Source organism: Somniosus microcephalus, chromosome 2 (genome assembly GCF_052327205.1).
Source record: "Somniosus microcephalus isolate GS21.2 chromosome 2, FLI_Smic_1.0, whole genome shotgun sequence".
Lineage (NCBI taxonomy): Eukaryota > Metazoa > Chordata > Chondrichthyes > Squaliformes > Somniosidae > Somniosus > Somniosus microcephalus.
In genome coordinates this window covers 248,687,883-248,701,632 of record NC_140988.1, presented here as the reverse complement: position 1 = coordinate 248,701,632, position 13,750 = coordinate 248,687,883, and the positions used below count along the sequence as shown (strand labels likewise).

The 13,750-nt window shown below is 41.0% G+C and overlaps 1 protein-coding gene across 3 annotated transcripts in view; it reads left to right on the top strand.

The window, feature by feature from the left end:
- The window catches only part of mtus1b (microtubule associated tumor suppressor 1b), a 215,240-nt gene that overhangs the window by 75,817 nt on the left and 125,673 nt on the right, over positions 1-13,750 (top strand). For 2 of the 3 annotated variants that reach the window (XM_085970777.1, XM_085970775.1), the window contains 3 exons: positions 6,233-6,436; positions 9,588-9,725; positions 10,898-10,993. In XM_085970777.1, the coding sequence (XP_085826903.1) occupies positions 6,233-6,436; positions 9,588-9,725; positions 10,898-10,993 (438 nt within the window). The remainder of the gene's footprint in view (positions 1-6,232; positions 6,437-9,587; positions 9,726-10,897; positions 10,994-13,750) is intronic. The other variant, XM_085970776.1, reaches the window with a different exon arrangement.

Below are 13,750 nucleotides of genomic sequence, written 5' to 3'. Positions count from 1 at the left end.
TGATTCTTCAGCTGAGTTAGGGCAGTAGGTTGTAATCAGCAGGAGGTTTCCTTGCCCATGTTTGACCTGATACCGTGAAACTTCATGGGGTCCGGAGTTAATAGTGAGGACGTCCAGGGCCACTCCCTCCCGACTGTATACCACTGTGCCGCCACCTCTGGTGGGTCTTTCATGCCAGGGATGGTGATCGAGTCTGGGACGGCTGAAAGGTATGATTAAGTATAACGATGTTGAACACCACTTGGAAGAAGAACTGAGGGTAGCAAGGGCACAGAACATACTCTGGGTGAGGGACTTCAGTGTCCATCACCAAGAGTGGCTCGTTAGCACTGCTATTGACCGAGCTGGCAGTCCTGAAGGACACTGCTGCAAGACTGGGCCTGCGGCAGGTGGTAAGAGGAAAAACCTACTTGGCCTCTGCCTCACCAATCTACCTGTCGCAGATGCATCTGTCCATGACGGTATTGATAGGAGTGACCACCGCACAGTTCCTGTGGCGACAAAGTCCTGTCTTCGCACTGAGGACATCCTCCATCATTTGTGGCACTACCACTGCTAAATGGGATAGATTCAGAACGGGTCTAGCAGCTCAAAACTGGGCATCCATGAGTCACTACAGGCCATCACCAGCAGCAGAATTGTATTCCACCACAGTCTGTAACCTCATGGCCCGGCATATTCCTCAGTCTACCATTACGCCAGGAAATCAACCCGGGTTCAATGAGTGTAGAAGAGCATGCCAGGAGCAGCACCAGGCATACCTAAAAATGAGGTGTCAACCTGGTAAAGCTACTACATGCATGCTAAACAGTGGAAGCAGCATGCTATACATGGAGCCAAGTGATCCCACAACCAATTGATCATCTCAAAGCTCTGCAGTCCTGCCACATCCAGTCATGAATTGTACTGGACAACTAAATAACTAATGGGAGGATGAGGCAGCTCCATGACTATCCTGATCCTCGGTAATGGTGGCGCCCAGCACGTTAGTGCAAAAAAACAAGGCTGAAGTGTCGTAGCCATCTTGGTCTCCTCCTGAAGTGCTCACCATCACAGATGCCAGTCTTTAGCCAATTCGATTCAAACCATGTGATATCCAGAAACTGCTGAGTGCACTGGATACAGCAAAGGCTGTGGGCCTTGACAACATCCTGGCTGTAGTACTGAAGACTTGTGCTCCAGAACTAGCTGCGCCTCTAGCTAAACTGTTCCAGTACAGCTTCAGCTGTCCATCTCGTGGAGGAACTGAAATTTCCTTCAGTTTGTGGACAAAACCATGTGGCTCTAGTCTTGGCTCCCTCAAGCTCCTCACCTTGTCAACTAAACTACATCCAGATGTGCAGAATCTTGGTGTACTGCTACACCGAGTTTCTTAACCCATCAGAGTAGGTGCTGCAGAATTGAAGAAAGGGCTTCAACTTGATAGGATTATGCTTTTGAAATTATATGCAGGGATGTAATGATTACTTCAGATTTTATCAATGCAAAACCTTTTTCTAGAAATTGGGCAAGTTGATTGGTGTAGAAACTAAGATCAATCTTGAAGTATAAATATGGAATACCCAAATTTTTGATTTTAAAGCATTACTGGATTGTGCGAACTTGCCTAAAGCAGGAAGTTTTCAAATCCTTTTCCTTCTATCCCTATAATTTTGTATCTGGCAGTGTAAACATTACATTTTGTTGTTGACATACTGGATTTTGCTTGGGTAATTTGGAGTGAGTGAAATGTAAAATCTTCACATGGTATTTAATTTATATACAGTAATTGCTATCTCACTGTAGTACTAGGCAGTGCCATAGGGTGGCATGAAGCTATAGTAATAAATTAAAATTAACAGATGGTAATGAATATGTGACATTTTTGCATTAATGCCTCCCAGAAGGTGTGATTGCTTCTGGTTTTATATTCAGAAGACATTAAAAAAATGCAGCACATTTAAAATTAAAGTGTCCTACATAATTTGCATTGTGTTTTGAAGTTGCATACATTGTGCACATTAAATTCATTATGAATTAAATGTGTGCTGTATAGTTGGCTGTAACACCTTTTTAGATATGATCTCAAACCTGGAGATCATTGCCATGGTTACCTACTTTACTGCTTGTTCCCTATAGGACATAATGACATCACTAAAAGCAGGGAAAGGCAAAAAAAAAAATCTTAAACTATTAAAGGGGCACTACCATGGAAATGTTTGAATCTTTTAAGGGGAACTGCAAGAGCACTGTCTTTTAATCATGTCCCATACAAATGGCAGTGATATGATTTGTATCCTGTTTTCAAATTATTTGAATATATTTGTAAACCTAGTAATGATTTTATGGACTTTGTTAAATCTATAAGGTCCTTCAGTATGATATTTGGGAGAAATGCATGCATATATTTGTTACCCTTGGCTAGTGGTAGCAAGAAGGTAAAGACTCAAGTACATTGGCCCCCATTTTGTGGTACTAATAATGGAGAGGCTATTTGTGCTCACTGTTATGGAGTAAATCGAACAGCTACTTGGCCGTCCGCACATGCGCAGTAAAAAGTGGAAATGAGGAAGCTGCTGTCGTATTTGCCCTGCTCCTCCACAAGCTTCGCTACACCGATACTTCACTGATAGATTGGGCATTAAAACACACAGGGTCTGATTTGCCCACTAGTTAGCCATTTAACAGGCCAGATAAAGTTGGGGCTTGTCCATTCAAGTGTAAGTGAAATTTTAATGGTGTGGTAAGTCTTAATTACGACCAAACAACACCTCTGGCACTGAAATTACTTTTACAAGTGTGGAGCCTCATTCCTTCAGATTTTAATTATTGGAGATTGTTTAAAATTAAACTTCTTTATTTTCTGTTTCTCATCTCTTTCCCTCAAGCCCAACTCTCTCTCTCTTTTCTGCACATGATTTTACATTGAATTAAATATTCTAACTTGCACTTCCTGCTTTAGATGCTGCATGCCTGCAGTAAGGATTCTTCAATCTGATTGGTTGAAGAGACACACTGTTGCTTGCCTTGTTCAGATGGGTCCCAGATTCTCTGTAGAAGATGCTGCGCTGAAATAGCTCTCTAATTACTGTAATTTTCCATGCAAAATCCCACTAAAAGTCTGTGGGCAGCTGTAGCGTAATGAACGGTGAGCACTGCTTGTTTGCCGCTGACTGCAAAATCCAGGCCATTATCTAGGCTGACATTTCAGTGCAGTACTGAGGGAGTGCTGTCTTTTCAGATGAGTTGTTAAACCGATGCCCTGTCTGCCCTCTAGGTCGGTCTGTCTGTCTCCTGTCCAGTTTGCCCAACATCATTTCAAAGTAGCTGGAAACTGGCTGCCACTATTTCTGATGCAGTTTCAGAATTGGACACAGTATTAAAGGTGCAGTCTAATCACAGCACTGTGGTGTGATTGTTGCATAGAATGTACAGCAAAGAAACAGGCCAGTTGTCCACACCTTTGTTTATGCTCCAAGCCTCCTCATCTAACCCCATCAGCATAACATTCTATTCTTTTTGGCCTCTTGTTTATCTAGCTTTCCTTTAAATGGATCAATGCTATTTGCCTCAACTGCGGGGAACCAGCATGGGTTCGACAGACCAAATGTCCTCCTGTGCTGTAACCTTTCTCATTCTAACTACTACTTGTGGTAGTGAGTTCCACACACTAACCATTCTTTGCGTAAAGAAGTTTCTGCTGAATTCCTTATTGGATTTATGGATGACTATCTCCTATTTTATGGCCCCTAGTTTTGGACCCTTCCACAAGTGGGAACACGTCTACCCTCTCTTCCTTTTATCATGAAGATCTCCATTAGATCACTCCTCGGTCTTTTTTCTATAGAAAAGAGCCTGAGCCTGTTGAGTCTTTCCTGATTGGTATAACCTCTTAGTTCTGGTATCACCCTTGTAAATCTCTTTTGCACCTTGTAAATCTCTTTTTGCTCCTTATATTCAACTAGTGCAGCTGTGTGGTTGATCTTATTGGTTTTGATTTGCTGCTCTGCATTGTATAGACATGTTTAGTGTAGTTAACTAAGGGTCTTGACCAAGGATGAAGCTGAAAGATCCATTTTGACACTTTATGGAGTACACAATTTTCCCTTCCTAATGTGTAGCATTTGTCTGCATTAAAGTTCATCTGCCATTGTTCTGTCCACTTGCATATCTTGTCCAACTCTGAGCTGTCTCCTCCGATTCCACTACCATTTGGAGTTTGGTTTCGTCTGCAAATACGACCATGTTGCATTGTATATCCAAATCCAGGTCCTACATGTAAATGAAGAAAACAGTAGTTTGGAAGTTGAGGTACACCATGATCGCCCAATTGAATTGTGGAAAACCTTTCCATTTCTGCCAGAGATTAGTCAGGCAGATTCTCCCCCTCTGAATCCATACTGGTGGCTGTTAATTTGGTTATAGTTTACTTCTAGCAATCAATTCCATTATTTTACATGGAATGGAAGTGAGGCTAATGGGTTTGTAGTTGGCCCTGTCTGTTTTGTCACCTTTTTTGAATATGGGTACCACCTTAGTCTGTTTTCAATCTAATGGTATTTTCCCAGTGTTCACTGACTCCCTCAGAATTCAGTTTTACAGGTCTTCTCTCTAATTTCTCTCTGCAACCTGGGATCAATACCACCAATTCCAGGGGATTTATTTGTCTTGAGCCATTTAGCTTGTCCAGGACTTCCATCTCCATTTATAATGTGGTAATTGATTCTATTTGGGACATCTTTTTCTGGAGAGGTTGTGCTGCTCCTATCTTGCATATACTTGTAAATATTCTGAAAGAAAACTTCCATCAGTTTCATGCTCATTTTGTGATCGATTTTCATTGCTTCTCAGACTGCCCTCTTGCTGTTGTGCTGAGAATGTTTTTACTGATGTGCTTGGCTTCAGCTGTATGCCTCTTTCCAAGTATCTCTCTGCCCTTCTAACCACTCTTAACATGTTTCTACATTTTCTTGTATTTAATCTAGTGAGTGCCATCTTCTTTCTCCCTGCAGAATTTATAAACAAAGAACTTTCATTTCTTCGACATCTGAAAGCACTTCAGCCAATGAAGTTCGTTTGAAGTTTAATCATGGTGCAATGTAGGAAAATATGGTAAACCATTTGCACATAGCAAGGTCCCACAAACTCAGGAAAAAAAGACCAGATAATCTGTTGTTGGTTGATTTTTGGCCATAACACTGGGAGAGCTTCCCTCCCCTCTCCCTCTCCAAATGAAAAGAAGGCAGATTCTATAACTGGCAGGTAACCTGCATCACTGGAATAGCGTGCAGGCAATGCGGATGGAAAATCTACCTCCCTCCATATCTATATTCTCGGGCTATTGTACATTTAAAACTAGCTGTAACACTTCCTGTGAATGACCCTGGTATTTAAAACCCGTGTGTACGGTGAATGATGTAAAGAAAAATGCCAAAACCATGATGCATTATAGACAAAAATCTTTAATTCTTTTCACAACACACCATTTTGGACTTGTGCAAGAGTTCCAAGAGAGTGCTATTGTGAGGATCAAGATTGTGATGAAGGCACTATCTTGGGAGATTTCTAGGCATGCCTAAAATTCTGGCCCTACTTATAATATTGCATGTAATTAAACAATTCCCCTGGTGACAAAATGGTCGTAAAACAAGTGGGGTTATCCATAAGTTTGCTTGCTCTATAATGTGACAATCCGATGACAATTTAATGCCTTTTGACATGGGCTAATGCAAAATATTGGACCAAATACAAAAAGGCATTGCTAACATTGTGTCACTGACTGTCCATTTGCCAATAGCAATTTTGACTATGAAACGAAATACTTTTTGAAGTGTAAGAAAAAAGGAATAGTGACTTTTTTGCCAGATTGACTATCAACTATATGGTAGGCAATGCTAAAAACTGCAAATGGTGTTCATAATATTTTATCTTTACATACTGCATAGTAAAAGACCATCTGAAGGCTTCCATACAGCAGGATTCACCTTGTACAGCTTTGTCGTAGCTAAAACTTTGAAGTGTGTTATGGAAAATCTGTAGAATGCTTTATTGTTGGGTGTGGTAAGCTTGGAAGGTGATTGTTGCTTTTGGTATGCACCGTACATGTCTTTGGTTTCTTTGGGCACCAACTGGAAGAAGGCACTATCTAACTTATCTAGTTTAACTCTTGCTAGAAGTGCAGTTTTAGTTGAGTGAAAATTTTGCTTTTGCATTTTAAAACTAAAATGAAATAACATTGCCTTATTTGTTACAGTTGAGCAAAAAGGAATTTCTATTAAAGCAAAACCAAGGCTTGCATCAGTCAAAACTGCTTTGAACTTGGGAGGTAATACAGTAAAAAGCACACCCAGCTCTAAACTACCTGTACCGGCTTCTGGGTTGCAACGAGTCAACAGCTTGTCATCAGTCAGCAGTGGTGTGTCGGTTCAGAGTGTTCTGAGCACTTGCAGTAATAAATGTAAGTGTTCTTTCATCCTATTTGTTGAAGGGCTTCTGTTGAAAGGATGTTGATAGCGAATATAATTTCTTTGATGTTTAGCTAACTGTATAACTCCAAACAAGATATTTATGTTGGCTGCCAAAGTGTCGGATAAGTATTCTGTTGAAGATTTACCTTTTTCTATGTCAACTTATTCAAAAGACTTTGAAATGTGTTTGTTTAGAAAAATAACCATTCTGGACAAAAGTGTCATCATAAATTCTAATACATGCTGGAAAACTTATCCAATATATAGAAGCTGAGATATTGGCCAATAAAATCCTTACTCATCCATCTAATTGCAGACAATTATCTGCTATGGTGCCCTATTCCTCCTAAACTGGAGAAGTGTGCATTTTCTTTCTTACACAGAATGTGCACTTGGCTGAGAGATTAATTCAAATGTTTCCATCTTCACTCTTATTATTGCCTCAGTAACAGCCATGCAATAGCTGTTATTATTCTGACTAACCTGACTGACTGATAATGATTTGGAATGCACTGCCTAAAATGGTGGTGGAAGCAGATTCAATAGTCCCTTTAAAAAGGGAATTAGAGATATACTTGAAAAGGAAAACATTTCAAGGCTATGGGGAAAGAGTAGGGTAGTGGGACTTAACTGGATAGTTCTTTCAAAGAGGCGGCACAGGCACGATGGGCCAAATGGTCTCCTTGTACATCATTATTCTGAGATTCTAATTGTTAATTTTGCAATAAGCTTGCAATGCAACAGTTAATTGGCCAATGTGAATGTTCTGCATAAAGTGGAGCCTGCCAGCATTTGGTTTTGGCAGAGACTTTTACTTGCTTAACAAAACAAACTAGTATGATTGTAGTAACTGTTTATGTAGTGTACGTCGTGAGGTGCAGATGGCATTTGCTCAAGCTTCACATTCTAAATCTAAATGGCTTGACAGCATCCAGCCAAAATAAAACTGGAAATGGCTTCATTAATTTGATAATGGTATTTTTTTCTGGTGCAGTTGTTTTTATTGTCCATCTGTCTCCAGTTTAAATGCTAGAGTGCAGTGTGCTCCTAAGAAATGGGCAGCATTCCGCAGCAACACCGAGGAACAAAGGCAATCTAGCCAAAATACGGTGCATAAGAATGATTCACTGTTCTGTAACAAAGGCAGTGACTAAAACGATGTGTATATGAGCAACCATTATAATAAAACCCCATTCAAAATATTGAGGGTGTAATTTATACAGATTTGCGACAAATTTTAAAAAGAATCAAGGTGTCTAGGCACATGAATATAAAAGATGTAGCATGGAAATTCCTGTAATGCAGTTTTTAAATGAAGCTTGAATTCTATATGCTGCTGCTCTTTGTTTCCTTTGATTGGCCATCTCTTTGTGCGTGTGTGTAGCTGGAGCACAGCACACATGCATGCCTAGCAAATTAGTTTATTTCCACTCTATTTCACTGAGGGTCAGCGTAGGAAATGGCAGCATGAGCAAGGGTGAAATGTTACTTCTGCGTCTGCTTGATTTTGGACCATTTCAATGACTGTACTAGGAGGACTTCGAAGCTGCACCCACACCACCTTTTCTCCACGTATTTTCTCCAATTCTACACTCGTGCCACCACACACTTCAGGAAGTCGTAATGATGTCATGTTTGTGACCTTTCTATTAATTGGATCTTATAGTTTCTGTATTGTTCCTTTGTTAGCAGTCTTCATTGGACGACCTAAATACCAGCACTTAAAAAGTAAGTTCAGTGTATGTTCAACAAAAGCTGTTTTTCTTGCAGATTAACTGCTTGTTTTAGTCCCACTGATTTTAATAAATGAAGATTTTGTTGAATTGTGTATTTTACTTGAGCTTGAAATCTAAAATTTAAGGATCTGACAGTTGCAAGCTGGGGAATGGCGGTACAAAGGCAGTTGCATTTTTTTTGTGATAAACATTACTACAGAAACAGATGGATTCCTCTGGGACCAGTTCGTGCTGTGATCTCATGGTTATGAATGAATTGTAACCCTAAAAGCAGTTAGTTAAGCAAGTGTGCAATTTTATTTGTTTATTCTGTGCGGTGTATTCCTTAACAAACCAAAGCAAATTGTAAAAATGTGTGAAATGGTTATTGCATAGCTACTTGAATACAAAACCAAAGGGTAACCGTTGCTGATTAAACAAGCTGTACTCTTGTTTCGATGGTGAAGCAATTAAGCTTTTTGGAGTAAATCTGTTCTGAGCTTGTGCCAAAAATAATCTGTCAAAGGCTAGCTTTAATTTCATGAATAGGGAGGTACTTTGTGCGGTCGATCAATCAACCAAAGCTTGTCGTCCTGCTGGTACTGCCTTGTCATGTGACTCTTGTATTCTTGCAATATACAGTAACTACTTCCATTTGTAGGATGATTAATTCAAATTTACATGTCTAAAATTGATTTTTTTATATACTGTTCCTTTTTGTGTAAAGTATATAGCTAGCATAAATTGTTTTCTACGAATGTAGATATTTATTGGTCTTCCCTGAAATTAATTTGCACCAGTTACAGTTGTAGGTTTGTTTGCTTGTTGAATTGAGGTAATCTTGTGCAATGTGCTGTTGTGGACCAACAGACTTGTATTAATCAGACTTGTATGAATCAGATTTTAGAATGTGTTCTGTGCAGGCTCCTGTTTGGACAGGGAAGGGAGCAGACTTGTCAAATGTTCAAATTAAAAATTGCTTCCAAATGAGATCTCATTTCAGAAATAGTTAGTCTGATTTTTACCCACTTCTGTGCAAAGTATCTGTTTGATGCGGCAGCAGATGGGTCACAGTTACGTCATGAAGGAGGTAGCAGCTAATAGTCCAGAGTTTGCAATGCAGTAGTGTCTGCTATGGTTTTACTTTGACCTGATAGTTGTATTAAAAAGGTTTAGGGGTACCCAAAGCTCAGCCTTTTCTTTCAGATACACTCACTTGCATCTTTACTTGATATTACATTGTTATAACTGTTAACTGGCACAGTATCTGAGGCAAGCACCAAGTCTCTGTGTACACATCATCTGAGGATAAGCCTCTAGTCTGTAGCACACTATACGCCCATCTTCAGTAGATCTATTTAGTGTTGTCATTTTAAAGCAAAGTGGCTGGTTGCTATAACTGAGATTGTAAACCTTTTTTTTCCAGCTACAGTTGCTTCAACTAATCGAGGAGGAGATTGTCCTAGGAAATGTGTGCTTTCTGCATGCACTAGCGGTATTCGAAAGCAATCCACAAAATCAGTGCAGAAAAATAAGTCTGTTTCTGTGAAGACCCCTTGCAGAGGTAGATGTTCCACTTAAACTATGTGCCAAGAACACTATGTAGAGTTTTATTTAAACAAGGACTTTGCTATGACAAAATTACTGTGTGCGATTATATGTCCTAATCAAATTTCTGAATAAAACAAATCTGGTTTTTAAACTATCAAATGGTGAAGCAGCTCACTATGCTTTGGTAGTTTTTGACTTTCCTGGGGGTGCATTTGTGTTGTGGAAGTGACATTAGTACACTTACTGTTAGCTTTGTTACTGGAAAAGTTTTGGCATAACCCTAATCTGCTGTGATGATGACTTATTCTGTGAGACAGTTATATTTTGCCGTAATCTGACTGTCGATTCGCAAAACAGGAGCTCAGCAGGTGACTTGGCCCGTGAGAAGTTGAACGTAAAGCACAGACCAGGAATTGAAGCTGGGTCTTTCCTCATCTGACTTGGTTGATATTAATGTGGACAGTGATGAGGTTGATCCAATTGGTTTGCAATAGAGGAGGGAAAAATATCTGCCTTTCACACAAATTCAAACTTTTTTTGTACTGCCTGCCACCAACACTTCTGTAACATTCCAGGCCCGAAGGAATGATGAAACCTGATTGGTATATATATATATATATATATATTTTTTTAAGTGTTTCCTTCCCCTCCCTGGCCTAAATCCAGCAGGGAGCAGTCTTTTCTAATCCTAGTGGCCTGAGATTTGAAGCGCTAAGACAGGTTGACTATTGACACAAAGGAAAGCAGAAACTGCAGGTTGGGTAAGGTATTGTGTGGGCTATCCAGTTTGGAACTTTTTTTATTGCTGCAAAGCAGTGTGACTGCACCCTGAAAGGATCAATCTGCACCTTCAAATTTCAAGCATTTCCTTAAAAGGTGGTTTCCTTACTAAATGATGACCTTAATTTTGTTTTCTATTTCCTGCTTGGAGTGTCCACTGTATACTTGCAGTGAACTAATGAATACTAAAGGCTCTTTGGTCACGCATCGTTATTACTGGTCACTTCAAGTAACTTTAAGTATGCATTATCTATAAAATGTAAAGGTGTTTCTAATATGGTGTTACTCTGACAGAGGATTTCTGATTTGTTACTGATTTTTATTTTTTAAATGCAGTGTTGTGTAGAGTTTCGAAAAATAATTCCAACCAATATTTGCAAATTTTAACTTTTTAAAAAAAACCAGGAGCATACAGAAATATCACCACTCCACCAAGTCAGATCCTTCCAGGATCATCATCAAGGTCTGCAAGACAACTGAGCACTTCACACAAGTTGAAAGGTAACTGAAATTTTCTAATTTTCTTTTTTGATTGATTAAGTGGCTAGACTTGTTGGTCATGGTAGTAGCTGTCAAAATAATTCTGTACTTCATCCCAAAGAGGTTTTGTTTGGGTGGGATGGAGGACGAAGATGGAGTAAGATTGTGTTCACAGATGCCACCACATGAACCAGATGTGTGAGACTTTGAAGTGTAGTCACTGTTGTAATGTCGGCCAATGTGGCAGCCAATTTGCACAGAGCATGGTCCTGCAAACAGCAATGAGACACATGACCAGATAATCTGTTTTAATGGCGGCTGTTTGAAGGATAAATATTGGCCAAGATACCTGGAGAACTCCCTTGCTATTTAATTAGTGCCGTAAGATCTTTTACGTCCACCTGAGGGGGTAGACTGTTTAATCTCTGAACTGAAAGATGGCACCTCTGACCGTGCACTTCCTCAGTACTGCACTGAAATGTCAGCCTGCGCTTCTCTGCTCACGTCCGAGTGGAACTTGAACCTACGACCTTCTGACTCCTGTGAGACTGCTACCACTGAGCTGACGCTGGAGACAAAACTTTAGGCCAATGCGGTGGTGGTGGGGGTGGTACTTGGTAATTCCCCTCCAATGGCAAAGAAGGCAAGGAGACTGCAGCAGTCACTAGCATTGGCGCAAGCAGTTTCATGTGGCATAGACTCTGCAGTTCTTGTATAAATGTAGCCAAACCTGGAATCAGGGCCTGCTGAAAATTCAGTTTGGGCCTTGACACCCTGATTTATGCTATACAACATTACCCTCCTTCATTAGCATTTAGTGACTTGTGTACATGGACACCCACATCCCTTTGCTCCTCCACAGTTTCTAGTCTTACAGCATTAAGAAACTATTCCGATTTGTGTGTCTCTCTGGTCCAAATCCAAATTGCACTGTCCCTGTATTGAACTCCAACTGCCATAGTTCTGACCACTCACTTAGTCTATCTATGTCCCTTTGTAACTTCCTGTTCCCATCTGCACAACTTAGTGTTTCCTACATTACAACAGTGACTACATTTCAAAAGTACAACACTGATTGATTGTACAGTGCTTTGAGACATCTTGAGATCATGAAAGGTGCTATATAAATGCAAGTCTTTTTTTCTATTTCTAACTTTGTACCATCTGCAAACTTCAATATACAACTATCTCTTCCTTCATTCAAATCATTAATTTATAAGGTGAAAAGCTGAGGCCCCAGTGCAGAATGCTGAGGAACACCACTTGCCTTATTGGCAGGATGTAACAATGTTTCTTGTGTCCCTACTTTTGAATTTCCTACTTCCCAACCGAATGCTGACCCATGTCACATTCCATGAGCTTCAATTCCATGAGCTTTTAATTTTGCTGAAGTATAGATGTGAAGGAATAGCCATGAGTCAGAACTACATGATACTATGAACAGCTTTCTAATATCTTCTAAAATTGCGCCTGCGGTATCCAAAAAACATTCAACATTCCGCTCATTAGCATCGAGTGACGTCGAGGTCGACCAATCGTACGGTCGAGCGACCCGACGGTCGACCAATCGCTGTGTGGCGGGCGGCGGGTTCCTGGCGCTTGCGGGCGAGCTCTCCTAGAGTCGAGTGACTGGACGATTGACCAATCCTACGCTTCGGTGACGTGACGATCGACCAATCGGTGCGTGTGTGGGCGGGCCTTATCGTTCTGAACCGAGGTGCGTCGCCGCCATCTTAATTCCAAACTTTTCATTTCTTTTTCCCGCTTTCTGCGTGTTTCTTTTCAAATCTACATTTCCAGCAAAAAAAAGGTTGCTTTTAAAACACATTGTTTTTTAAAAAAGTTAATTAATTTGTAAATCTTTTCTGTAACATCTAGAATTTTCCTACCTTTAACGGTTTTTCCAGGCCTGTAAGCCTGGGCCTCTGTTGCCCAGCCATGCCCGAGCTAGGCACCTCCCGTCGCGCTGAACAAGCAGCTCGCGATCTCCGCCATCTTTGTGAAGGCTGGAGGGGGCGTCGCCACCGCCGCCATGCTAGTAAAGGCGGGTGGGGCAGGAGTCAGCGCGCGCTACTTGAGTCCGGCCGGGCCCCTCACGGTAGGTTGCGCGGTGGCGTCTCTGCTCTTGAAGCCGGTGGGGCTCGGGAGATCGGGCCTCCGGGGGGGGGGGGCCGGGCCTCGGGAGATCGGGGCTCGTGAGTTCGGGCCTCGGGAGGGCGGGGCTCAGGGACTCCCTCTTTCCCCCCTCCCTTCCCCTTCCCCCTCCCTCCCCCCTCTTCCCCCTCCCTTCCCCCCTCTTTCTCCCCCCCAAAACAACAACATGCCCTCGAAAAAGCCTCGGCACCGCCGGGCACTCCAGCTAGTTATTAATAAAAGACATACTGGGTTTAAAAGACACAAGTCTCAGCAGACAAGGCTGTAAACAGAATACAGGCTTCTGAGAGAAGATCAGTTGATAAAGTTGTAAACCAGCTTTGATATGGGAATTAGTTAAATATTCTAAAACAATGAAAGATTGAAGCAAACCATTGGTGCTTCAGAAACACAATGAACACAATGAGAAGGCCCAGTTTAAAGTGTGACGAGCTAACACGTAAAGCAGAAACACAAACATTAAAAGAGGAATGTGCCTTTGAAACATGACATCAAGTAAAGAAACATCTGCTGGTCAAATAGTCTTATGTTAAACTTGGAAAACAGGAACCATAAGATTAAATGAGATAGCTAGAAATGCATGAACCACCCTGGTCAAAGTGTCTTTTAATTTAGATATAGTAA